This window comes from Dendropsophus ebraccatus, chromosome 8, assembly GCF_027789765.1.
Source record: "Dendropsophus ebraccatus isolate aDenEbr1 chromosome 8, aDenEbr1.pat, whole genome shotgun sequence".
In the NCBI taxonomy this organism is placed as follows: domain Eukaryota; kingdom Metazoa; phylum Chordata; class Amphibia; order Anura; family Hylidae; genus Dendropsophus; species Dendropsophus ebraccatus.
Genome location: NC_091461.1, coordinates 99,166,877 through 99,194,876, shown reverse-complemented (window position 1 = coordinate 99,194,876; position 28,000 = coordinate 99,166,877). Strand labels below are relative to the sequence as shown.

Below are 28,000 nucleotides of genomic sequence, written 5' to 3'. Positions count from 1 at the left end.
TGGCAATATTATAGAAATTTTATTCTGGCACACAGGGGCAGTATTACAGTATATTCTTGTACATAATAAAACAATCATTATTTTCGCTGAAATCATGAACATTAACTCTTTGTTCTCTCTCAGAGTTTTCCCTCTCTCCTGGTAATGCTCTCCACTTCCTTCATCAGACGCAGACACTGCTCCTCCTGCCAGGGAAGGGCCACACACTGAACGGCCACAGGGAGACCCACGCTGTCTGAGAAGGCCTGAGAAATACATGAAGAGATCAGATGATTATTACATGGGTCACATGACTGTTTATCCTCTTATGACTGTGGTATTTCACAGGTAACCCTTCACATGGGGCTCTCAGCTTCTAGGGTACAATGACCCTTTGTGGGGCGCACCTTCTTCAGGAGACGGTCCCAGGCGTCCTTATGATGTCCCTCATAGGTCTTCAGTGCCTCCTCATCCTCAATGGTAACTGTGGTAACTGGCACACTGCCAGCAGGAAAATCCAGCAGGTTGTAGAGGATTGTGTAGGACACGGCGCCTGGGGGTCAGGACATTATAATGGTGAGATATCGGACATCATTGCATGGCCACCCTCATAGATCTGTAGTTCCAAGATGTGGACCAACATCATCCAGCCTGCACCCTACTTCCCCCTCCAACACCTCAGGTCTATTCTTTTTATCTAAATAAAATCCTCATCAGCTACAACAAACCCTTTGTATCTGCAGTCAGTCCAGGGTACTGAGCTAGCTTAGATGCAGTCTTGTCCCTTTAAGGTTTTCTACGAGGGTAAGCTCCCCCCTATACAGTACGGACAGTGTGGCGACAGCTGAGAGGCTGGACGCTGTTCACACTGCGACCGACAGATGAGAATGTCACATACTTGTCAGCTGTCCAGGATATCCAATGGTCATAGCAGGAGAAAGAACAGGGCAGAGAAGGGCATCCAAGCCATGGGCTCTCCAGAGGGCGATAAACTCCTGACGATACACCTGAAGATATACAGGAATAGCTGTGAAAGATGGGCCCTAACAACAGGGGCCCCTCATAAAAGGAAATGCTATGAGGGCCGGGCTCTAACACCAGAGGCTCCTCATACATTAACAGGTATCAGGACCAGACCCTAACACCAAAGGCCCTTTATACAGAAGAAGCTATCAGGACTGGACCCAAACACCAAAGGTCCCTCATACAGGAAAAGCTATGATGGCCGGGCCCTAACACCAGGGACTCCTCATAAAGGAACAGCTGTCAGCACTTGCTTCTAACACCACCATTATAACCTGCCGAGGTTCGGGTTCGTATGAACCCTAACGCTCGGCATCAGATTCCCGCTGTCTGCAGCTCCGTGCAGTGGGTGGATACAGCGGGAGGACCGCCTGGAAAACTGGGATACAGCCTATGGTTATGGCTGTATCCCAGTTTTCCAGGCGGTCCTCCCGCTGTATCCACCCTCTCCACATAGCGGGCAGACAGCGGAAATCATTTCCGAGAGTTTGGGTTCGTATGAACCCGAACCGAAGCAGGTTCGGACCATCCCTAGTCCTGACATCAGGGGCCCCTCATACAGTGCCAGTGCTGGGTCCTGACACCAGGGGACCGGTACAGTGTAGCTCCACCCTGGGTCACACTCTTTACCTCAACCGCGGTGTGATGTCTCCAGAGCTCCTGCACCGAACTGATGGGAAACACAGAGGAAAAGGTTAAAGTATCCGGATTGGTGGCCGATACTGACAGACACAGGGAATAATCAAATCAGCTGCATCACAGTGTGTCAACCACGTACTGCGCCACTGCGCATGCCTCTCCATATTTGTGCTGCATCCTACACTATTGCAGACAGTCATAACCTGAGCTTAGGTTTTGTTACAATGTATCAGTGTAGACACCTGGGAACAAATCTGTCTCCTGTCTGGAGGTGTTCTGAGCTGAGATCTTGTTACACTGTATCAGTGTAGTTACACGTGGGAAAACATCTCGCCCTGAGGCCTAGTATGGCGCGTCAGATGACATAGATGTTAGATTGTAGTACATGGACAACCAGAGATGTGGCAGGTGTAGTAAAGCGCACACCTTATATTAGGCTTAGCATGCTGGGAACCCCCCTAACCTCTATTAGTAGATGCAGAATGTGTCCTTTTGTAACACTAATCAGAGCTGCCAGCACAGATTCACCCACTTATAAACAGGTCACACAACCAGGATTCATGGTCCCTTCACCCTTGACATATAGACATCTTCATTGCTATACAAATTAGCTGTAAGGGCCCTATTCCATGTGACAATTATCGTTCAGATTATCGTTAAGTCGTTCGAATCTAAGCGATAATCGATCGGTTGAATATCAGTTAACGATTAACGACCAAACGAGAAATTGTTGATTGTTTAATAAGACCTGGACCTATTTTTATCGTTGCTTGTTCGCAAATCGTTCGCATTGAATAAGACGTCATTCGGTCGTTCGCAGTAGTGACGAACGCGATATCGACGACAAGACGACCGCAAGAACGATCATAAGTAACCATTATCATTCCATGTAAATGGGTGAACGATTTCAGGTCTTTCGCAATAGCGGTCGTTTGGATCGTTTATCGTTAACGATTATGCAAACAATAATTGTCCCGTGGAATAGGGCACTAAGTGTTCAGAAAAGCTTCCCTCAGGCCGCATGTATAGCCCACCCACCTCCAGGCGCCCTCTTCTGGCATTCTCGGAGCTTGCACAAATTCCTTACGCAAGGGCAGTAATAAGGGGCGTGTCTGGGGCAAGTGGGCAATACTTATGGTCTGGGAGACGCCTTCCTGGCCATCACGAATCAGCGATGATAGCTCCGTTTTACAGGGAACAAGTCATCAGAAAATAACCAATCATCAAGTTTTTATTTTAAAAAGATTAAAGAATTTTGGATGACTTTTTTTTTTTTTTTTTCTATTTTAAAATCTATATTATAAGATAATACAGACATCTTGCAGTTCCCATTTTCACTACAAGGACTTATAATGATCTGGGACGTCTGTGATGAAAAGGAGGAAGCTGCTGAAAAATTATCTGTATAGAGGTTACAGTAACGGAGACAATATTAATGGAGACAATAGATGAAGCTCACAGCTTAGCCTCCCCCTCCCTGTGGAATGACCTCTGCACAGGGCACAGAGCATGCTCCATCATTAAATGCTGTTAAAACTGGCAAGACGGCCACCCCCATAATAATGTACAAAGAATGAAAATGAAGATTACAATTAGAAAATATAAACAGATTAGAGATAAAGAAGGTGATCCAGCATCTGGTTCTGATCAGTAAATAAATCCCAGGTGACACTTTCCCATTAAACATCTCACCTTACTCCCCGCGATGTCTTGAGAACCCGCGACAGTCTGGGAAACTGTTAAGAGATAAGAGATGATGTGGATGCATAGAATACAGCATACCTGCCATGTAATAGCCTCCTCAATCTCGCCATATCCACAGGTTTTACAGCTGATGGTTCTCTTTACTCTGTAGATAACGAATCACACAGTGGCTAGAGTCCTACGCCACAACTTCCTCCATAGTATCAGCACATTCTCTGAGCCTTACTTTTCTGGAAGTTTCTGCAGTGTGAAGAGTCAGAGCAGTGATGTCCAGTGTCAGGGGGTCGGAGCAAGCATGCTCAGTGTCAGAGGTCGGAGCAAGCATGCTCAGTGTGAGGCAGTCAGAGCAGGGGGCCCAGTGTGAGGGGATCGGAGCAGGCATGCTCCGTGTGAGGGGGTCAGAGCAGGGGAGCTCAGTGAGAGGGGGTCCAAGCAGGCATGCTCATTGTTAGGGGGTTAAAGCAGACTTGTTTAGTGTGAGGGAGTCAGAGTAGGGGCGCCAATGAGAGGGGGTCAGAGCAGGCATGCTCAGTGTCAGGTGTTGGAGCTTCTCGAGAGTATACAATGTATTCATGATACTTACCAGCGGCTTTACCAGCACAGACAGTAAGCTCTTCAGGCAGGACGGAGCGCCATAGGTAGTGACCTGGGTCTTCAAGTTGGGATCCACTTCATCTCCTTTGCTATGAATAAAGCAGTGACGCTCATTAATCCAAACCCTTCTCCTGAGCCATACACTTCTGTAGATGAAATACATACAAATTATCTAGAAAGGTGGCGCCTCCATCGGCCAAAAGCCCTTTCATGATGAGATCGATTAGCGCTGATTCTACAGATGGTGGTGTGAACGGTACCAGCTGTGAGAGGAAGATGAGATGAGGATGAGGTGAGATAGCAATGAATTCAGACTAGATGCACTGATCCATCTCCAGGTATCGCGTCCCTCACAAACCTTGTGTCCAGCCTTCTCCAGGAGGTCCCTGGTCTGCAGGACAGCACGTCTCATTGAGGGGGTGGCCATGGTGGAGCCATCTGTTTCATAGTATCCAATGCGCAGAGGCCGCAAACTAGAGAAGACCTGAGAACAAAACAGAATAAAGAAAGGGAAGATGAATCCGTCCAAGGCCCCTGAATATATACATGTCTCCTTGTCCCACAGAACACAAGGCTGTGTGATGCCCCACATAGGACCTGCACTAAACACATCAGAGCACTGTAGTTTCTCCAACAGCTAATCCTGAAAGAGAAAGCACAAACAAGGGTTGTACCTCCTCATTGAAGGGGATCGGGGGGACAGTGGGGTCCATCTGAAACATGTCATCACACAGCACGGCTTTCATGGCGATCACCAGACCATCCACGTCTTGTGCCATCGGTCCAAGCATTGGTGCAACTGGACAATATAGAACATACAGAGATGTATTCAAATTCCTGCACCTACTATGGGGCCCCTCAACGGTATATACAGAGATGTCTCAGTCACAAAAAATTGAATTATGCACCTCTATTCACACCGGGTGGATTGTGTCAGATATAAGGGCCGCCTTCCTCCCCTTTACAAATTCATTGAAAATAAAGATACTGACACATTCACTTTGCTTAACATTCATGTATTCTTCTTTGCAAACATTTATTACTTTACAAACTTGATATAGATCACCCGTGTGAAAAAATAGAAGCTTCAGTTGGACTTCGTCCTGGCGTCCTGCTTAGGTTGCTGATAAAGTCCTCATGTCAGCTTCTACGGCAGAGACCTCCACGATGGGAAGGAGGCCAATCAGCAGCGTCTTACATAATCACGCGACGTTTCGGAATCATTTCCTTTTTCAAGCGTGTCAGAACTAGTGAAACCCTCCACCATAAATAGTTCCAATGACGTCATCAGTACTTCACAATATCTCAGATTCTAGACTAAATCATATTTAAAAACAGGTTTCATTTAAGCCAGCACTGCAATACATTATTCCATTATCTTATATTACATGTTGCCTCTCTTTAACAATACATATTCACCTCTTATAATATTGTCTGCATATGCTCAGCTTAATACCGCCACTAGGTGGCACACTAGAATGCTCCACGTTATAGGAAAGCTTGAAAACTGCACATTTCATTCAACCCCCTTGGCTGCTGGGAGTCCAACATACAAATCCAATCTGTTTCCTTTTGTAACAATCTCTTTCTGATCTCGCTCTTCTCTCTGCACCATACTTCTTCTAGGATAATCAATCTTAAATCACTTACTTTATGTCTTTTCTCAGCAAAGTGTCTCGCTAGTCCTGTCTCCCCAAAGCTTTTTCTCTCTTCTACCACTTCTTTCTGCAGCAACCTCCTAATCGCTGATCTGTGTTCATTGAGTCGAATGTTTACTGGCCTACTAGTTTGCCCCACATACACATCTCCACACGGGCACTTAATTAAACTAGATTTGCATTTCCAGGGAAATACATAGTGCTTGAAAAGAGCACCCCTTTACCAGTGACTTCCAGAGCGCCCCTTTACCAGTGACTTCCTTTTGAGAGAAACTTTAATCCTGGGTGCCATCCCTTTAAGAGCAACCTGGCTCCCGTCCCTTTAAGAGCGACCTGGGTCCTTTCGCTCTTAAAGGGACCCATTTCGCAGTTAAAGGGGTTGTCCGGCGATAAAAAATTATTCACAGAATAACACACATTACAAAGTTATACAACTTTGTAATGTATGTTATGTCTGTGAATGGCCCCCTTCCCCGTGTCCCACCACCCCCACCCGTGTACCCGGAAGTGTGGTGCGCTATACATTACCTGTCGCGTGCCGACCACGGTCTCCGATCGTCAGCAGTGACGTCTTCTTCGGGAGCTTGGCGGATCTTCCCGAGTGCCGGCCGCCCTCTGCAGCGTCATCCGAAGCTCAGCCGCGATTGGCTGAGCATAACTGTGCTCAGCCAATCGCGGCTGAGCGGCTGATGACGCGGCCACAAGATGGCCGCCCGCAACACACAGAGCACAGCGACGAAAGCCGCAGGTACCTTGCACACTGTTTCCCCGTTTTCCCAAGAGTACCCAGCCCTACTGAGAGAGCAGTCGTCCCCGGACCTTACCGCGGACCACCTGGCCTCTCCTTCCATGGCACCTGGGCCTGACCTACGTATGCTGCAAGCTCAGATGGCCGCCATCCGCACTAAAGCGGACATGGAGGGCTACATGGCCCGGATGGAGGCAGTGTGCAAAGCGGAGATCCGCTCTTTGAAGGAAGATCTGGGATCATTGTCGTCTGAAGTGCAAAATCTCGAACAGTTCACAGGGGACTTGCTAGATGCACAGCAGTCCCACAGCTCCCAGCTACAATTGCACTCGCAACAGATCCTCATGCTCTTTGAAATGGCCGACGCCGCCGAGAACCGGAATCGCCGGAATAATATAAGGGTGCGGGGGATACCGGAGGCGGTTAAGCCACCTGATATCATGGCTACGGTGAGTGGCATTTTTAACATATTGCTGGAGAAGCCCCCTACTTCTCCCATAGAGCTGGACCGTGCACACCGTGCCCTAGGCCCGCCGAGCAATGATCCAGCTAGGCCGCGTGACGTGGTGTGCCGGGTCCACCATTTTCAGACCAAGGAGGAAATAATGCGCAGGGCATCATAGACTTTGATGGGGCACCCATTCAGCTCCTAGCAGACTTATCCAGAACCACGCTCTCCAAAAGACGGGCTCTCCGCCCTTTACTATCCTTGCTCAGGGAGCGTAACGTGCCTTATTCATGGGGATACCCCTTCCAACTGCAGATACGTCATGGTGAGGGTACGGTGTTCCTGCGCTCTCCGTCAGATTTACCTGCAGTGCTGGAGACTCTCCAACTCCCCTCCATCTCTATTCAGGACTGGCCGGTCCATCCGCCTCATCCGCCGGTGACCCCTTATTGTGACACATCGGTCATCACATAGACTTGCGGTCTACCAATGGACGCTATGCTGTCTGCATCCTTGGGCTTCGTGTCCCCTTGTTGTCCCTTCCTTCCTTGTTGTCCCTTCCTGAGTCTGCGTCCGTTCCCCCCCAGCACTGCCCTGTGTCTCTTGGTCTAGTTTGCCGTTTTCCCTGTTACCCCTTTGTTATTCTTCTGTGTCTGTTGGCTACTATATATATTGTTACACATATGTTCTTTAAAATGGCCTTGCAGCTCGGGGAGAGGAGGGGTGCTTAGCGACGGAACTATCTGTTGTCAATATGCCTACTTGAGCCAGGGGTCTATTACTATGCTATGAGAGACAGAGCCGGGCTGTGGTGCGCCCCCTCTCCATGTGACCCACACCCAACGTTTGGGTGCGGCTTGCTTGTTACTCTTTTGTTTTCCTGTTTTTTCTTGTTGTTTTATTGCAGTGAGGTGCTGGGGGTACACTTGTCTCCTATTGGTGTCCTTCCAGTCACTTCCCCGCTTAGGTTTTTGTGGTGCTTTGGTACACCACTTTATTCAGTTGTCTTCTTTTTCCTCCTTCCTTAGTGGGAAGAGGTGGGCAGACTCTCTTGTACTGCCCTTATTTTCCCCCAGCTTTCTGTCCTCTGCTGTCTAGCGCCTTCCCCTCTGTCTTCTGTCCCCTTTTCCCCTATTACTCCTCTCCCCTTATTCCTCCTTCCTCCCCCCCCTCTTTTTTTTTTTTTTTTCATATTATTTATTCCTTATTATAACTGTCCCCACCCATGATGTCCACCCTACAAGTGACCACGCTTAATGTTCGTGGCTTTAACAAGCCAGATCACAGTTCCCAAATACTTTACCACATGCATAGGAAGAGGGCACATATTCTGTTACTCCAAGAAACTCATTTTAAAACTGGACATGTGCCCTCTATGCCTATGCGCTACTATAACCAGTGGTTCCACAGTACCAACGCTGAGGCCAAGATGAAGGGGGTTAGTGTGGCTATTCATAAATCCTTGCCAGCATCTGTTATAGACTCTCATATTGATCCTGAAGGGAGGTATCTATTCTTAAAACTACGTCTGTCAGAGAAGGTGTTCACTGTGGCTAACTTCTATCTCCCCAATCACAACCAGGCGCAGATGGGAAGACGGTATCTGTCGGAGCTGTCACGATTTGCTGAAGGCCTCTTGATTTCGGCGGGCGACTTTAACATGGTGATGGACCACCGGTTGGACTCCTCTTCGGGCCGCTCCTCCATACCTACAGCGCCACTACGGGCCTTCCAAAAATCCTTATTCACCAACAGATTAGTGGACGTGTGGAGAATTCTCCACCCTGGGGTAAGAGATTATACTTATTACTCCTCTGTGCACGACACATATAGTCGGATTGACATGTTCCTCATAGACCATCACCTCCTTTCCTGGCACCCCTGTGTGGTTATCGATCCAATCATCTGGGCGGATCACGCGGCAGTGACTCTCTCGCTCGCTCTACCGGGCTCCACCCCACGGGAGTGGTCATGGCGCTTGAACCCTAACCTGCTTAAAGACTTGGCCTGTGAGGGGGCTGTCACAAAGGCCATCACTGACTTCCTAGCCACACATAGCTCAGACCCTACCCCGCTGCCCCTTCAATGGGAGGCCCTCAAGTGCGTAGTGAGGGGCACACTTATCCAATATGGGGCCCATCTAAAGAGGGACAACGGGGCTAAGATCAACAAACTCCTTACCCAGATACATGCAGCGGAGATTGCCCACAAAGGCACGCAGGATCCTGACACCCTTGCGTCTTTACTAGACCATAGAGCCCAATTAAAAGCACTCATTGACCAAAAATTCTCTCGCTTCCGGGAACGGATGCGTCGGTTCTACTATGAGTTCTCTAATAAATACGGTGCAGCGCTGGCCAGGTTCATCCACCCCAAATCCAACAGCTCCTTTGTCCCTTGCATATTGTCCCAAAGAGGTACCTGCCACAACCCAACCGATATTGTGGACGTTTTTAGAGATTACTATGGCTCCCTATACAACTTAAAAGGCCCAATGGCTGACATGCCCCCCCGAGACATTTCAAGAGAGACTTGACACCTATGTAACCTTTACGGCCTTGCCTACTTTACCCACGGACACAGCGGCCGATATGGACGCCCCTTTTTCGGAAGCTGAACTAACGGCGGTAATCAAGGACGCCCCCAACGGCAAAAGTCCTGGCCCGGGCGGGTTCACTGTGCGCTTCTATAAACTGTTCTCTCCTCTACTTTCTTCTTTCCTAACTAGAGTCTTTAATTCTATCTCTCCCTCTTGACCCTTCCCACCCCAGTCCCTTATGGCCACAATAATAGTCATTCCCAAACCTGGCAAAGATGCGACGTTCTGTGCGAACTATAGGCCCATATCCCTACTCAATGCTGATATAAAATTCTTCTCTAAATTGCTGGCGAACAGACTGTCACCCTCCCTCCCCACACTTATCCACACTAACCAGGTGGGTTTTGTGCCCCGCCGGGAAGCCAGAGACAATCTCAACAAAACTCTGTTACTGATGGCGCATGCCCAGGGGACGCGGTCTCCGGCATGTTTAATTTCGGTTGACGCGGAAAAAGCCTTCGACCGCGTCCACTGGGCATTTATGCAGACCACCATGCGCCAGATTGGCATGGGCGAGGGCATGTTGGGCAAGATTAGAGCCCTTTATACCGGCCCCACAGCCAGAGTCAAGGTTAATGGCTTGCTCTCGACCCCCCTGTCGATTGCGAATGGTACGCGCCGGGGCTGCCCATTGTCACCAATGCTGTACGTACTGGCCATGTAGCACTTGGCAGTGGCGTTACGGGCTTCTCCAGACATTTCTGGTATCCGCTTGAAGGATTCCCACTATAAATTGGCCCTTTATGCGGACGACCTATTGCTGTATATATCCAACCCTGGCGTGTCCATTCCTGCGATCCTCAGAGAATTTGAATTATACGGCCAAGTAAGCAACTTTAAGGTCAATTATTCCAAAACAAAGGCGCTGAACATCTCCCTTTCTGCCTCTCTCGTGCGACATCTCACAACCACCTTTTTATTTAGATGGAAACCCACCGCTTTCCAATACCTAGGGATCTGGCTCCCCTCGGGCCTAACCTCGCTCTTTGCCCTAAACTTCCCCCCATTACTGGCCCGTACCAAAATAGATCTCTTGAGCTACGATCGCTCTCAGCTCTCATGGTTTGGGAGAATTAACGTGATAAAGATGGATGTCCTCCCTAGGTTCTTATACCTCTTTCAGTCCCTCCCACTCCGCCTTCCTTGCTCCTACCTTAAACAGCTAAAGGCAGCACTCCGTCAGTTTGTGTGGGGTACCGTGCGCCCCCGAATTAAATACAAAACTCTTACACGCTCCAAGACGTCGGGAGGTGCGGGTCTACCCGACTTCGCTTTATACAATAAGGCTTCTATCCTGCTCCGCCTGATAGACTGGTTCCATAGGTCAGTAGACAAACAATGGGTACGGATTGAAGGAGATCTGTCGCCTCTACCCTTGAGATCCTTGCCCTGGATCTTGCCCATCGACCGTCCGACCCTGGACTCCTTCCCCCTACTCACCAAGCACTTTCTGCAGCTCTGGGATAGGCTTGTACCTCTATATAGTCTGTCCTATCGCCCAGGTTTAATGAGCCCACTGTTTGGTAACCCGGCTTTCCCCCCGGCCTGTGGTAGAAGCTCCTTTCTCTTATGGTCGTCCGCTGAGGGTGTCAGGGTGGGTCAGGTCTTGGGGAACAATCCAGCCATCCCATCTCTGTCCACATTACAGAGGCAATGCCCGGAGAGGAGCCTATCCTGGCTGGAGTATGCGCAGCTAAGGGACTTTTTTTCCCCACACTTTCCGGAGGGGATTTGGATTACGGATCCCACTGTTCTGGAATCCTTATTGCTGCAATCGTCGCCCCCCGACAGATCCATCTCCCAGCTGTACCGCCTTCTTCTGGAAAAAGATGCGGACCAGGCACTGCCCTACGTCTCTGCATGGGAATCTGAGCTGGGTGTTACCTTCTCTGAATCAGACTTGCTAAAAATTTTTAAAGTAACTCATAAATGACCTATGGCGTGCCACGCCCAAGAAAATTTTTTTAAGATACTCACCAGGTGGTATCGCTGCCCGCTAATGCTACATCAATTTTATCCGGAAGTGCCGGACACCTGCTGGCGCTGTGAATCAGCCACTGGTTCTATGCTCCACATCTGGTGGCATTGCCCTCTCCTGAAGCCATTCTGGGACACTGTCTTCGCTATCTATAGGGAGGTGACAGGGAAAGATGTTTCCCCCTCCCCGGGCTTGGCCCTTCTGTCCTTGGTTCCCGGCCCTGTCTCCGCTGCCAGAAAGGGGTTGCTCCGGCACTTTTTGACTGCAGCACGTATAGTAATCCCTAGGCTCTGGAGGTCCACGACCCCCCCCCCTCTATTGCAGCGTGGGTGGCCGAAATGGATCTTATTCATCGTATGGAATGTCTGACGGCGGAGGAACAGGGCCGTAGCAAGAAGGTCGATGTCACCTGGCTCCCCTGGGTGGCGTTTAAATCCAGCCCCTCGCACGTTGGCTCTCTTGAGTTACTTTGTCTATGCTCCTTCTTCACTGGCATCATAGTGTACTCCCGTACAGTCTTATGACTACGACATGCTTTGCTCCCTGCGCGCATCCCTCCCTTCCCTTCTGTTTCTTTACTTACTATTATTGTTATTATTTCACTTTTTGTTTTCTTCATTTTAGTTTACTGTTTTCTTTTTTTTAGCTCATTATCTCGACCTATGGGGGGGGGGGGGGGGGGTCCTATTTACTCACCTGATTCTGTTCTCCTTCTCTCGTCCCCCTGCCCTGCCCTTTGCTTCCTTTCTTCCCCCCTTCCCCCCTCTGCATCCCTTGGCTCTTTTTCTCTCTTTTCTCTTCTCCTACCCCTGGCAATCTTCTATGAACTGGGGTACTCTCCCCTGCCCTTTCTGGGGCCAAGCTATTTCATTGTTGTCTCCTGTCCGGAGGTAATGCCTATGTATACTGTATGTTAATCAATTGTTACTTTTTATTGTGGTCGCTGTACGGACCTGTCGTTCTCTGTGGTGATATGCAAATTTCGCTTTGTTCCCAGAATACTATGTTGTTCTTTTCTCTTGTATACCTGTTTCCTACTATGCCATAAAACATTAATAAACATCAGATTTACGGGAATTTTTTTTTTCACGCTTAAAAGGGACCCATTTCGCTCTTAAAGGGACCCAGGTCGCTCTTAAAGGGACCAATTTCACTCTTGAAGGGACATATTTCGCTCTTAAAAGGACCCAGGTCGCTCTTAAAAGGACCCGGGTCGCTCTTAAAGGGACCCAGGTCGCTCTAGCGACATGGGTCTCTTTAAGAGCGACATGGGTCCCATACCTTTTGGAGTGACTTGGGTCCCTTTAAGAGCAATATGGGTCCCCTCCCTTTAAGAGCGTTTTGGATCCCTTTAAGAGCTACATGGGATCCTTTAAGAGCGACTTGGGTCCCATCCCTTTAAGAGCGACTTGGGTCCCGTATCTTTAAGAGCGACTTGGGTCCCGTCCCTTTAAGAGCGACTTGGGTCCCGTCCCTTTAAGAGCGACTTGGGTCCCTTTAAGAACGACTTGGGTCCCTTTAAGAGCTACATGGCTCCCGTCCCTTTAAGAGCGACTTGGGTCCCTTTAAGAGCGACTTGCGTTCCTTTAAGGGTGACCTGGGTCCCTTTAAGAGCGATCTGGGTACTTAAAATGGTAAAGATCATTGCTCGGTTACCATGACAATCTTACTCATGTCAGTGAGACAAAATCGTTAAGGACCTTCCATATATTACATCTTCTATTGGCCAATAGTGGACATGTGACTGTGGATGGTGTGATACATTGACTGACGATACCTTAGAGTTCCTATTGGCTGCTATATTTCAGCTATTTGCATATGTGCTGTGATTGGCTGTTAGCGGTTAGAGTGTGGCCATTATTTGCAATGGGCCATTATTTTCTATGGAAAATTCGGGGTCTTTAAACGTAAATTTCTTAAAAACAACAAATTTGATCGAAACGAAAAATAGATAGCACACCACACACCGCCGAGGGCTTCGAAACGCAGTTTGAACGGAGTCTGTGCGCAAAGCGGTTCGGGCTGTATTACGCGCAGAAAAATGGCTGGAAGAAGAAGAAACGGAAGAAGAAGAAGAATACGGATTACAATATAGTGCTTTTCAAGCACTATAATAAACTATTTTACAGGAATCACAATTGTGCATACCACGTAGCTGTATTTTATGTCCCTTCCTGGGGGGTGTGATGCTGTCACCTTTCATTATGCTAGAGCAATTCTGACATTTAAACAGGGGAAGGTTCCTATTTTCTCTGAAGCCAAAACGGCTTGTCTGGGTTTCATGCCATCTCCAATGTCTGCTCTCACCAGACTATTGGAGATGGATTTCCCTTTTCTGTACACAAATTTTGGTTTATCCTTAAACAGTTTGCCAAACTTTTACACAGTATGCACCGATTTTAGCCTCGGGTGTGGTGTGTCTCAATAAGGGAACGCCTTAAATCCCCTGTTTCATAAAGCTCCAAACAAAGTGATAGACACAACTATTGCAGTTTTCTTTTGCTTTTATATTCAGTATTCATCAAGTTACAATAAATAATTCAAAATATTCACACCCAAGTGCACAGGATACTCAAATGGACCTCGTCGTTGCTTCCGGCATGGTTGCTGTTAAAGTCCTTGTATCCTTCACAAAGCAGAGACCTCCATGATGGTCAGGAGGCCAGATGGTGGTGCAATGACGCACGCGACGTTTCGGGGAGACCTTCCCCTTTCTCAAGCGTATAGCAAACAAGTGAAACCCATCACCATTAATAGTACATATGGCGTATTCCAATTTCCGATTATGACATCACAGTCTTGACTAAAATATAATAAAACCAAAATTTCACTTATATAGACATCACATCATATTACTTTTACAATACAATTATATGTAACGCTAATAGCTTTTCACCTTTTAATTTATTTTACTGTTAAGTATACACATGTAATGGCTATAATAAATCCAGCCACCAGGTGGCGCCCTAGCCTCATTTTCATTGATTCACAAGAAGCACTGGAAACTACATAATTCATTCAGCCCTTTCCGATGTTGAGATTCAAGAGCACATATCCAATATGTCTCCTTTTGTAACTATTTCTTTTTTAGATCATTCTTATCTTTACTCCATACTTCTTCTAATACTGTCCATCTAAGTTCACTTACTCCATGTCCTTTCTCTGCAAAATGCCTAGCTAATCCTGTTTCTCCAAATTTTCTTTTTCTCTCTTCTTCATTTTTCTGTTCTTTTTGTCCAAATCTCCTAATTGCTGACCTGTGTCCATTAATCCTTTGTTTTACTGGTCTACTTGTTTGGCCCACGTATACATCACCGCATGGGAACTTAATTAAATAAATAACATTGGTTGAATTGCATGTATGCATCCCTTTGAGATGTATAGTGCATCCCTTTCTGGGGTGTGATATTTTACCCCCTTTGATGATACTTGTGCAATTCTGGCATTGTAAGCATGGAAACGTACCAACTCTTTCAGGCCTGTCTGGATTTGGTTCTATCTCCAATGTCAGCTCTCACTAGGCAATTGGAGATAGATTTCCCTTTTCTGAAAATGAATTTCGGCTTTTCACTAAACAGTTTACCAAATTTGTCATCATATTGTAATATAGACTAATGTTTTAAGATTGTCCTTTTTATCAAATGTCAATATCAATGTAGCAGATTATTTCTATCTGTTGGTTTAGAGAACAACTTAGTGACAATTTCCCCATTTCGTTTTTCTACCTCCACGTCCAGATAGTGTATCTTGGTCTCATCTATCTCAGCAGTGAACTCTATCAAATTATGGCGATTATTTAGATATTGAACATGGAGTAAGTGAACATTTTCCCCATTTCGTTTTTCTACCTCCACATCCAGATAGTGTATCTTGGTCTTAGATGGACAGTATTAGAAGTATGTAGTGAAGATAAGAATGATCTAAAAAAGAAATAGTTACAAAAGGAGACATACTGGATATGTGCTCTTGAATCTCAACATCCGAAAGGGCTGAATGAATTATGTAGTTTCCAGTGCTTCTTGTGAATCAATGAAAATGAGGCTAGGGCGCCACCTGGTGGCTGGATTTATTATAGCCATTACATGTGTATATTTAACAGTAAAATAAATTAAAAGGTGAAAAGCTATTAGCGTTACATATAATTGTATTGTAAAAGTAATATGATGTGATGTCTATATAAGTAAAATTTTGGTTTTATTATATTTTAGTCAAGACTGTGATGTCATAATCGGAAATTGGAATACGCCATATGTACTATTAATGGTGATGGGTTTCACTTGTTTGCTATACGCTTGAGAAAGGGGAAGGTCTCCCCGAAACGTCGCGTGCGTCATTGCACCACCATCTGGCCTCCTGACCATCATGGAGGTCTCTGCTTTGTGAAGGATACAAGGACTTTAACAGCAACCATGCCGGAAGCAACGACGAGGTCCATTTGAGTATCCTGTGCACTTGGGTGTGAATATTTTGAATTATTTATTGTAACTTGATGAATACTGAATATAAAAGCAAAAGAAAACTGCAATAGTTGTGTCTATCACTTTGTTTGGAGCAGTTTGCCAAACTTGTCATCATGTCCAAGGATAGACCAATGCTTCATAATAGTTCTCTTAATAAGACCTGCATGTAAGTCATATTTGGAGAAAAATCCTATTCTCTCGTCTTTAACTTTCCTCTCTAAGAGCTGTTCTCTAGGGATCTCCCCGACCTCTTTCGCGGTCCTTTCAACACTCTCCCTATTGTAGCCTCTCTCTACAAATTTTTCCACCATTATTTTACTCTGTGTAGCGTAGTCTTGTTCATTACTACAAATTCTCTTAATTTTCATAAGTTGTCCCTTAGGGATCCCCTTGAATGTGGCAGGAGCATGGAAACTATTTCTATGCAACAGGTTATTCCTATCCGTAGGTTTAGAAAAAAACCTGGTGACAATCTCATTGTTAACTTTCTCTATTTCCACGTCTAGGTAATGTATTTTAGTTTCATGTATTTCGGCCGTGAACTCTATTAGGCTGTGGCAACCATTTAGGTATTGAACATACTGCTCAAGTTGTACTTTAGATCCTTTCCATAATATGATGACATCATCCACAAATCGAAGCCACAGCCCAAGATGTTTAAAACCGTCATGACCTTTCAGTCATTTATCTTCAAAATGGGACATGAAGATATTAGCTACACTTGGAGCTACAGGGATCCCATCGAGACCCCCTGCAGCTGCAGGTATAGCTTGGACCCAAACTTAAAATAATTTTTAGTCAAAACCAGCTCCAAAAGGGACACCAAGAGTCTAATATACCGATTATCCAATCTAGGATTCTCATCTAGTTTTTCTTTTACAATCTCTAATGCCTCTTCAGTGGGTATATTGGTATAAAGACTCTTGATGTCCAAAGTAAAGAACAATGATGTTCCCTTTATGTCTGCGTTTTTTAAACACTCTAAAAAAATCTGTAGTATCTCGGAGGCACCTAGGGAGATCTTTTACAATCTCCTGTAGGTGGGAATCAATGAAGGCTGATACAGGATGGAAAAGAGAGCCAATACCCGGTAGCATATGCAGACAATATTATAAGAGGTGAATATGTATTGTTAACCCCTTAGTGATACGTCATGGTGCCGCTCGGGGTGTTCAGAGAGGGGTCCCGCCGGGACCCCGCTCTGAACGGCGCTGATCCCGGCTGACACGTGCAGCCGGGCAGTGCCTCTATTAGCCGGCGCGGGTCCCGTTGCCGCGCCGGCTAATTAAGCCTCTAAGTGCAGCTGTCAAACCTGACAGCTGCACTTAGATGCTGTGCTCTCCGTGTCCCTGGTGTCTAGTGGGACGGATCTCCCCCCCGCGATGCGATCGCGGGGGGGAGATCCGTTCTTCTGCCCGTGCCGGGCCTCAGCGTCGGAATGACGCTGATCCCGGCTCGGCAATAGATTGCTATGGCCTGCAGCAGGCCATAGCAATCTATGACCGATCTGATCGATCTTTGCTGTGTATATACACAGCATTGATCTCTATGAGAGATCAATGCTGTTTATATACAAGTCCCCCAGGGGGGCTTCTAGTTAAAGTAAAAAAAAAAGTAAAAAAGTGTTTTTATTAATAAAAAATCGCCTCCCCTAATAAAAGTCCAAATCACCCCCCTTTTCCCATTTTATAAATATAAATTAATAAATAAATAAACATATTTAGTATCGCCGCGCGCGTAATCGGCCGAACTATTAATCACATTCCTGATCTCGCACGGTAAACGGCGTCAGCGCAAAAAATTTCCAAAGTGCAAAATTGCGCATTTTTGGTCGCATCAAATCCAGAAAAAATGTAATAAAAAACGATCAAAAAGTCGTATATGCGCAATCAAGGTACCGATAGAAAGAACGCATCATGGCGCAAAAAATGACACCTGACACAGCCCCATAGACCAAAGGATAAAAGCGCTATAAGCCTGGGAATGGAGCGATTTTAAGGAATGTATATTTGTTAACAACGGTTTGAATTTTTTACAGGCCATCAGATACAATAAAAGTTATACATGTTATATATCATAGTAATCGTAACGACTTGAGGAACATGCATAACAAGTCAGTTTTACCATAGGACGAACGGCGTAAATGCAAAACTCCCCGAAATCAAAACAAATTAGTTTTTTTTTCAATTTGACAGCGCAAATGATTTTTTTCCAGTTTCGCAGCATATGTTATGGAAAAATAATGCCTGTCATTGCAAAGTACAATTGGTTTCGCAAAAAAGAAGCGCTCATATACATCTCTAGGTGAAAAAATGCAAGCGCTGTTGACTTTTAAACTTAAAATGGAATAAGCAAAAGCGCAAAAACGAAAATTGGCTTTGACCTTAAGGGGTTAAAGAGAGGCAACATGTAATATAAGATAATGGAATAATGTATTGCAGTGCTGGCTTAAATGAAACCTGTTTTTAAATATGTTTTAGTCTAGAATCTGAGATATTGTGAAGTACTGATGACGTCATTGGAACTATTTAGGGTGGAGGGTTTCACTAGTTCTGACACGCTTGAAAAAGGAAATGATTCCGAAACGTCGCGTGATTATGTAAGACGCTGCTGATTGGCCTCCTTCCCATCGTGGAGGTCTCTGCCGTAGAAGCTGACATGAGGACTTTATCAGCAACCTAAGCAGGACGCCAGGACGAAGTCCAACTGAAGCTTCTATTTTTTCACACGGGTGATCTATATCAAGTTTGTAAAGTGATAAATGTTTGCAAAGAAGAATACATGAATGTTAAGCAAAGTGAATGTGTCAGTATCTTTATTTTCAATATACAGAGATGGCAATGCATTCTTGCTTCCACGGAGAGTCACTCACCTGATCTCTGTCCAGGGTTGCTTGATACAAGGCCAATTTTACTGTAAAACAAAGAGATTGTATGTTATGTCCTGACACGTATAGAGGACTCAAAGTGCTGTGCCCACTGCAGACTGTAAGCTCTTAGGTTCTCTGCCAATAAGCCTGGAGAGCCCCCTTTCCCTGTAACATACCCCTGATGTAATTCAAAACTGCTTCTGTGTCCACCCCAGTACCTCCGACATTGGAGGAGATGGCTGATTCAAGCTAAAGGTGTGACCCCCTGTACAGCAATAACTGCATCTAAACGTTCTCAGTAATAAGCGATCAGTTCTGAACATAGTCGTGAAGGCATTGTGGCCCATTCCTCAGTACAGAATAGCTCCAGCTCTGCTATGTCAGTGGTTTGCACCATGAGCTGATCCCTTCGGGTCCTTCCACAACATTTCTATTGGATTGGGGTCAGGACTGTGACTTGACTGTTCCAGAACTGTAATGTGATGAAGCCAGGTAATGCTGATCGGGTGACAGTTGGGTGACACTGTTTGCACCATAGAGCCCAGTACCACTTGCCGCACAATGGGGCCCAGTAACGATTGTCACACAATGGGGTCCAGTAATGTTGGTGGCACGGTGAGGCCCGGTAATGCTGATCACATGGCAGAGCCCAGGCAGTTACTGTAGACAAACCTGCAGTCCACATAATCAATTAGTCTCCAATTATGTAATCAATAGACGCAACAAAACTGCGACTGTGTGAACAGAGCCTTAGGGGCACTCATACTCTTACATGTGGCAGTCTTGCACAGGTTTTGTAATCAGCTATGGAGCAATAATGGATAAATTATTAGTCTAGTATCTCCGAACCAGGATTCTGGGCTCTTCCTGGTTGAGTAATATTTTGGATGGATTGTGTTTTGTCGGGAGTCGTTGCATGTATTGGATCCACTGTTGGCTGCTCTGTGTCACTAATACCACATGGGGTAGGGCACCCTAAAGGTTCACATTTTTGCCGCCTGAACATATGAGAAACTGTATCCCCAGGTCTGATGTTTGTGACTCTTACCTCGTTTTGCTTCTTTATCTACTTTTATCTGACACAGTTTTAGGTTAAATTTACACAACAATTTAGAAAATTCTAAAGGGTTCACAAACTTTCAAGCACCCCTATATAAGTCCTCCCGGTGTATAAGAATTGATATACCCCTCTGCCTTCTTCACCTATGTATTCAGAGCATAATACACTGTACAGCTGTTATGACAGGACTGCAGTGCCATCTGCTGATAATTACTGGAACTACACATCTCTCTCTAGTTGCCGGACTCCAAACACCAACAATCACCCCCTGTGTGATACAACTGCTGTATGTACTCGCCCTGCACAGGCTGATAAATTAATCGCTGCCCCACACACCACGCACCTGAGACGGTTGCCAGTCGGCTTTAATCCGCACACCCCACAGAAGGCACTTGGCAAGCGGATGCTCCCTCCAATGTCCGTGCCAAAGCCAAGAATGGAGCCGTGTGCTGAGAGTAGGGCCCCCTCCCCGCCGGACGAGCCCCCTGAAGTTTTCTTGAGGTTGAGAGGATTCAAGGTCTGTCCATAGATGGGATTACTGCAGTCATAGCTGTGGACGAAATGAGAGATGAAGCCGAAACCAGATCCTGCTGCGCCAAAGTCGCATTGTACATTGAACAATCCAGGTGTAAAAAAGGAAAGCGAAACACAAGAGAGATACATGACAGGAGGAGGGAATAACTGACCACCTGATATATACTGACCGTGCCATATATACTAACCACCTGATATATACTGACCGTCCCAGTATATATGCCCAGTATCGTTTGGATTAGTTGGGAGATGATGACCACAGAGGCCGCGAGCAGGAAACCTTTCCTATAGGTGTCATCGCTATGGTCGCACAATTTGCCCTCTCCACAATACACTCACAAATCATGGCCCTGAAGCAGTTGCCGTCCTCAATGAGACATACAAAAAGGTGCAGAGCACACAGCATAGTATAGTGAGGAGCGACAGGGAGAACAATGAGGACCGCCAGATGTAGTCCCTGCGCGATCACTACACTACTCCCTAAACCTGAGGAGAAGGAAAGTAATCTACACAGAAATAATGTGCGGCCATTGGGAAGTCACGGGGTCTGCATCAGGGCAGCATGTCTACATCTGACCGCTCCATTATACGGACAGAGACGCTGGACCTCCATCAGTTGTTTTCTTTACCAACTATTCAAAGGAGGATTAAAAAGAAAAAACATTACCTCAGGCTGTCCAGATATAACCGTGACAAACCCAGCGAACCAGAGGCCATGAGGGAGAACCCCAAAGGACAAAGGTTCAGAAGGGAAGAGCTGACAAGGTCAGTGACAACCCCCCTAGCAGCAAAAAGGAGGTGCATAAACGCAATATGGCTGGGCACTTACTGTATAAACAGGCCACCGCCATCTACAGCGTTATGCCCAGCACCATGGAGGACCAGGCTCCAGAAAGTTCTAGACCTTCTTATGTTAGTTTTCCTCAGGTTTCAGCTCTATTCTCTTCCATCTTTAGCTCTGCTCTTCCCTGCTATCTGCAAGGTGTGACTGCCCCCCTCTGGTGTATGGATGGATAACACAAAAATGATCACAGCGTATGAGAACTCCATACATAACACATGAGAGTGGCGTGTACAGCTGTACGGACAACCTCAATTCCCTGTTTGATTCCACAAGTATCTGTGGCTATAATACACTCAAAAACACACCACTGTAATATTCATTCTCCAGTTCTATCGCTGGCAGATTAAAGGTGTCATATGATTACATACTGGGTGCCCTATATAATGTATTTAAGAGGCTACTTTTGGGTAGTGTACCTCTTGGTGAGAGATCAGTGACACTAGACCTGTCTGTACCACACACTGGAAGACATGCTGCCCAGGTGACACACTATAAAAGGGGTCCATGACTGTACTGAGAGGAGCAGGGTGGTCACTTCCATAAATTGTTGCCATCTAGGCTGTTCTGACCAAGCTGTTAGATGTTGGGAGTAGTAGTTATATGAGGACACATACATGGTGAACAGGGTCCTTATCCTTATCCAAATTCCAAGCAAAGGCGGCCCCTCCATTATACCCATCTGTGCCCACACAATCTCTAGACACAAGGGGCCCCTCCATTACAACCCTTGTCTCTGCCTGCACCATCTCTAGACACAGGAGGCCCCTCCATTATACCCCCTGGACTGCTATTTACTGGAGCACATAGGCTGTAGTCATGAATCCAGGATCTGTTTGGGATCCAGTGATGGTCAAGTATGGAGCCTTATGGTGAGCGCTTCAATCCTGCCTGTGCTGTGATGTGACAAAGCTCACCAGCACACAGGGAGCAGACATCAGACTGAGTGTCCGTAAAGGAATATCCCGGCACTCACCAAGTTCTTTCTGCTCTATTATTAAAGTGTCACATCAAACAGGTACAAATAAAGAGGACGTGTTTTGTCCTGTGGCCTTCATCAGCTCCATGAAGCTGATGAAGGCCACAGGACGAAAAGCATCCTCCGTACCGGTATGATGTGACACTTTAATAAAAGAGCAGAAAGAACTTGGTGAGTGCCAGGATATTCCTTTACTATCTACTTGGACTGTTTCCTATCACGGCACCACCCCATTACAGAGCGCTGTCTTGCTCCCAAAGTACTGAGTGTCAGACAAGGATCAGGCAGAAGACGAGGACAGGGCATGGGGAGAATGTTATTGCAGTTTTTGCAGCTGAGTAATAATACCAGAAAATTACAGTATGTTGAAAGAAGCAACCGGAACAGGACTGGAATGTGTTAAGCAGACCAACGGAGCTTGTTCATCCCTACTGAAAGGTTTTGGTGCTGCAGAGGTCAGTTCACAGGTATCCTGCACATGTTCTAATCCTTGTGTGTTATAGGTCACAAGTCTGGAGAAGTCATGGGGTTGACGTCATACACACACTCCGTCCTCCATCACACACGCCTTCCATCCCCCGTCACATATGCCTTCCGTCCCCCATTTAACTTGTCTTCCGTCCTCCATCACACACGCCTTCTGCCTCCATCACACACGCCTTCTGTCCTCCATCACACGCCTTCTGTCCTCCATCACACACGCCTTCTGTCCTCCATCACACACGCCTTCTGTCCTCCATCACACGCCTTCTGTCCTCCATCACACACGCCTTCCGTCCTCCATCACACGCCTTCCGTCCTCCATCACACGCCTTCCGTCCTCCACCACACACGCCTTCCGTCCTCCACCACACACGCCTTCCGTCCTCCACCACACACGCCTTCCGTCCTCCATCACACACGCCTTCCGTCCTCCATCACACACGCCTTCTGCCTCCATCACACACGCCTTCCGTCCTCCATCACACACGCCTTCCGTCCTCCATCACACACGCCTTCCGTCCTCCATCACACACGCCTTCCGTCCTCCATCACACACGCCTTCCGTCCTCCATCACACACGCCTTCCGTCCTCCACCAGACACGCCTTCCGTCCTCCATCACACACGCCTTCCGTCCTCCATCACACACGCCTTCCGTCCTCCATCACACACGCCTTCCGTCCTCCATCACACACGCCTTCCGTCCCCCATCACACACGCCTTCCGTCCCCCATCACACACGCCTTCCGTCCTCCATCACACACGCCTTCCGTCCCCCATCACACACGCCTTCCGTCCCCCATCACACACGCCTTCCTCCACCAATCACACACCTTCTGCCACCGATCACACACGCCTTCCATCCGATCACCCCCTTCCTCTTACTTCAGCATGGACTGCGGGATGTTGGTTTTCACGAAGGGCACAGCTCCCTGCCTCTTCAGCACCTGGGCAATGACGCAGTCTTCTGAGGCCGGATGCTCCAGATTCTTAAGTAATCCTGCTGTGGAGTCATGACCCTGAAGAACACAGAGAATTACACTGGCTACAACTACAGTGCTACCACGTGACTATTACCAATGCTCCTCAGCTTGGGGCAAACATTCATGGACCTACAGCTCCCACAAGACCATCGCCCTGAGCTCAGCCATTACTCCTTCATAACCAGTGTAGCTGGATCCTGGATGTGGCCGCAGTGATGAGCGTGCTCTTGCTTACCATCTCTATTTGCAACCACATGCACTAGACGTACAGTCTGTAGGTGCTGGTGGAGGGGAACAAAACCCGATCAATGTGCCCACGCAGAGCCTCAATGCTACATACAGTATAAAGTTCAGTGTGTTATACACTCATGTATCGCAGCATTTGGATCATCACAAGCAGGATGCTACCTTGTAGTTAAAACAATCCTTCAGGCTGATGGGGACCCCATACAGTGGCCCCCGGACTGTCTGCTGCCGCAGTCTCTGCAGCTGCTCCTCGCACTCCGGCAGGAAGTCGGTGATGCAGTTCAGCTCTCGGGTCACCTCCAATGCCTGCAGGGAAATGGCAGAGACACTGGATAAGATACACAAAATCCAGGAAAGATATAAGGCCCTTAAAGGGGAACTACCAGCAGGTTTGACAAATCTAAACTGCTGATAGCTCCCTATTGCACTGGGGGTGCTATGGAGGAAGGTATGTGTCTTACATTCATCCTCAGCGCTGTTCCTGTGCAGTATTAACAGGGCGTAGCTACCATAGAGGTAGGGTAGGCGGTTGCTATGGGGCCCTTGGAGGGAGGCGGCCCAGGGAAGATAAGAGCCTCCTGTGTCCTTTTGCTTAACCCCTTATGTACTGCAGTGTGTAAGTGACCCAGTGTTCTCTTACATGCTGCAACACAAAAAAGGGTTAATATAAGCTCAAGACAATTAGCTCTCTGATAACCTCTGACCTCTGAGCTCCTGCAGAAGTCAGGGGTTATCAGTGCAGGAGTAGCAAGGAGAGAGCTAATTGTCTTCTGCATTAACACTTTGTTTGTGTTGCAGCATGTCAGAGAACACTGGGTCACTTACACACTGCAGTAAATAAATGGTAAAGCAAAAGGTAGTGTGCTCCTGCACCTATGTATATAACCATGAGGCTCCTAATAAGCTGTTATAGTTAAATACAGTGGATGGACAGAACAAGCAGACATTGGCTTTCTCCTCTGCCAGTCACTGTTGTGGCTGCACGCAGGATTCTGCCTCTGGCCATAAGAGATTTTATTTTTTTGCCACATCACCCCACAGCAGCTGGGTATATATATGAAGGAAGCTTGGGTTTGCCCCTGCTTCTCACCTTGCTCATATAGGTGTGGAGAACCATCTCTGGGGTGAGGGACCCCTCTCTTAGTTTCTCTTGAAGCTCCGTCAGGGACAGGGACAGGATTGCTGATGGATCAGTCACTGGATGCTGGAAGGACACAGATCAGCTGGTTACATGAGTGATGGCAGTGTATGTCAGAATGTGTCCCTGTGATCGTCAGGCCCAGAGCCACAGTACTCAGCTTCCTGGATGGAGGAGACCGCCAGGAGCTTCGGGACCACCCCTGCCAGGGGTCCCCATATACTTTATACTTGTGCCTACAAGTATAAAGGTGTGTGGGGCTCTCCTCAGAATACACCAACAGACGATGTAGGTGGAAATAGGGGTTGGGAGTGATGAAAAATTACTGCTCGACCCCTTTGATCTCTGAGAGATAAGGCCTTCCCCAGAGCAGTCTGGCTGTGGCTTACCCCTCCCCTTCCCAAATAGAACTCAGGAACCTTTTGCTGAACCAAACGTTTCTGTGTTTAGGGAGGGTGGGCAGTGGGTTTCTGTGTATAGGAAGAACCCCGCCTGCTGCCTGTCCTCCCCATACACAGGAATGATCGGCGCGGCAGAGCGTTCCTTTGTTCTCTATCTCTCCCAAAACAAAGGGGTTGGGCGGTGATATTCCCAAGCCCTATCACCACCTAAATCATTTGTCGGTGGTTGTTCGGGAGAGTCCTATACACCTTAAGGCCCTGTTCACTGAGCGATTATTGTTTAAAAGAGGCGGAATTCCGCAACGGAACTCTCTGCCGTGGAATCCTGCCAGCCTCCCTGTCATACAGGCTGTCTATTGTCATACAGACATGTCAATTCTTTGAGCGGAGGCACGCAAGCCCTCCCTTAGACAGCCTGTATGACACGGAGGCTGGTGGGATTCCACGGCAGAGAGTTCCGTCGCGGAATTCCGCCTCTTTTACTCCGTGTGAACTGGCCCTTAGGGTGTGTTTACACAGATAGATTTTTCAGACAGATTTTTGAGGTCAAAGCCAGGAACAGACTATAAACAGAGAACAGGTCATACAGGAAAGACTGAGATTTCTCCACTTTTCAAATCCACTCCTGTCTTTGGCTTCAAAAATCTGTCAGATAAATCTGTCTGTGTAAAGGCACCCTTAAGCTCCTATTACAGGGGGCGATATTAAGGAGCAAACGAGCGCTGTCAACACTTGCTTGCTCCTTGTTCCCTGCTCGCTGCTGGCGCTATTACACGCATCGGCAGTGAGCGGGTAAGTGCAGGGGGGGGCTGCGGAGAAGTGCGGTGGGGTTGCCCGGATGATCGCTGGGCAGTCGTCCGGGCAGCCCATAGACGATAGCAGCAGTCTGCTGCTGCCGCTCCTATTGCATTGAGTGACGGCAGCAGATCGCTGCTATCCTGGTCCTTTGTCTTTCAACATGTTGCAAAACAAATGACAGCAATGATCAGCCACAATCGTTCATGTCGACTGATCATTGTCTTCTATTACACCAGAAGATTATCGGCCGATATCAGCCAAATACGGGCGAAAATCTATTAGTGTAATAGGGCCTTAAGGTGTATGGGGACCTTTAGAGCTTGGTATGGACCCTGGACTCCATTCAAACAAACTTATCTCTTCTCCCATCACCCCACAGGGTGTGCGCCATACTAATATTGGAGATAAGTGTAATCACAAGTGTAATCAGGAGCGGAGTGGGGCAGAGGACTCATCAACGTCCTGAAAAAAGAGGGAGAGACTCAAAGGGGTTAATAATCACCTACAGCTGGTCAAAGGTCACAGAGCAGAATCATGTGAATAAGTGAGGAAAAAGTAAAGGTGCATGAGAATCAGCACCCCAGACCTGTAATATAATAGACAAGAGAAAATGTAACATGTCTGGAGAGCAGTGATGTCACCTCCTGTATAATATATGTGGAGAGCGGTGATGTCACCTCCTGTATAATATATGTGGAGAGCAGTGATGTCACCTCCTGTATAATATATGTGGAGAGCAGTGATGTCACCTCCTGTATAATATATGTGCAGAGCGATGATGTCACCTCCTGTATAATATATGTGGAGAGCAGTGATGTCACCTCCTGTATAATATATGTGGAGAGCCGTGATGTCACCTCCTGTATAATATATGTGGAGAGCAGTGATGTCACCTCCTGTATAATATATGTGGAGGGTAGTGATGTCACCTCCTGTATAGTATATGTGGAGAGCAGTGATGTCACCTCCTGTATAATATATGTGGAGAGCCGTGATGTCACCTCCTGTATAATAGATGTGGAGAGCAGTGATGTCACCTCCTGTATAATATATGTGGAGAGCAGTGATGTCACCTCCTGTATAATATATGTGGAGGGTAGTGATGTCACCTCCTGTATAATATATGTGGAGGGTAGTGATGTCACCTCCTGTATAATATATGTGGAGGGTAGTGATGTCACCTCCTGTATAATATATGTGGAGGGTAGTGATGTCACCTCCTGTATAATATATGTGGAGGGCAGTGATGTCACCTCCTGTATAATATATGTGGAGAGCAGTGATGTCACCTCCTGTATAATATATGTGGAGAGCAGTGATGTCACCTCCTGTATAATATATGTGGAGAGGAGTGATGTCACCTCCTGTATAATATATGTGGAGAGCGGTGATGTCACCTCCTGTATAATATATGTGGAGAGCAGTGATGTCACCTCCTGTATAATATATGTGGAGGGTAGTGATGTCACCCCCGGTTCTGTATAACAGACGTGTCATGTGACCTGCAGTATAGAAGTTATTACAGACAGGTAGTGACGGACCTGAGCGCTGATCCTCGCCGCTGTCGTCTCCATCCTCTTTAGCGCCTTCTCTCTCCGCTCCCGGGCCGCCTGTTGTGCACTGTGGATCCTCCTGACGGTCACCCAGCGGGACAGCAGCCACACCGAGCTCACCCCGCAGCACAGGAGCACGCACACAGCCCGGGGGCTCCATGAGTCCGGATCGGACAGCAGCAGCATGATGAGTGACTCTGAAAGGAAGCCAGGAGCTGTACAGTGCCACCTGAAGGCGCAGCCCCGGCCAATCGCATCACTACTACTCTATAACCACGCCCCCTGC

The 28,000-nt window shown here is 47.2% G+C and overlaps 1 protein-coding gene across 1 annotated transcript; it reads right to left on the bottom strand.

Moving 5' to 3' along the window:
• Positions 1-27,926, bottom strand: LOC138799686 (vitamin D3 hydroxylase-associated protein-like). The gene is made up of 15 exons (XM_069981187.1): positions 27,703-27,926; positions 24,915-25,028; positions 23,987-24,130; positions 23,481-23,614; positions 20,103-20,309; positions 18,703-18,743; positions 4,614-4,738; positions 4,298-4,423; positions 4,105-4,202; positions 3,929-4,028; positions 3,334-3,377; positions 1,633-1,672; positions 878-986; positions 387-532; positions 1-245 (listed from the first exon to the last, which is right to left on the bottom strand). Exons 1-15 carry the CDS (start codon positions 27,898-27,900, stop codon positions 120-122), a joined length of 1,752 nt encoding a protein of 583 aa, XP_069837288.1. The 5' UTR covers positions 27,901-27,926; the 3' UTR covers positions 1-119.
• Positions 27,927-28,000: the final 74 nt, after the last annotated feature.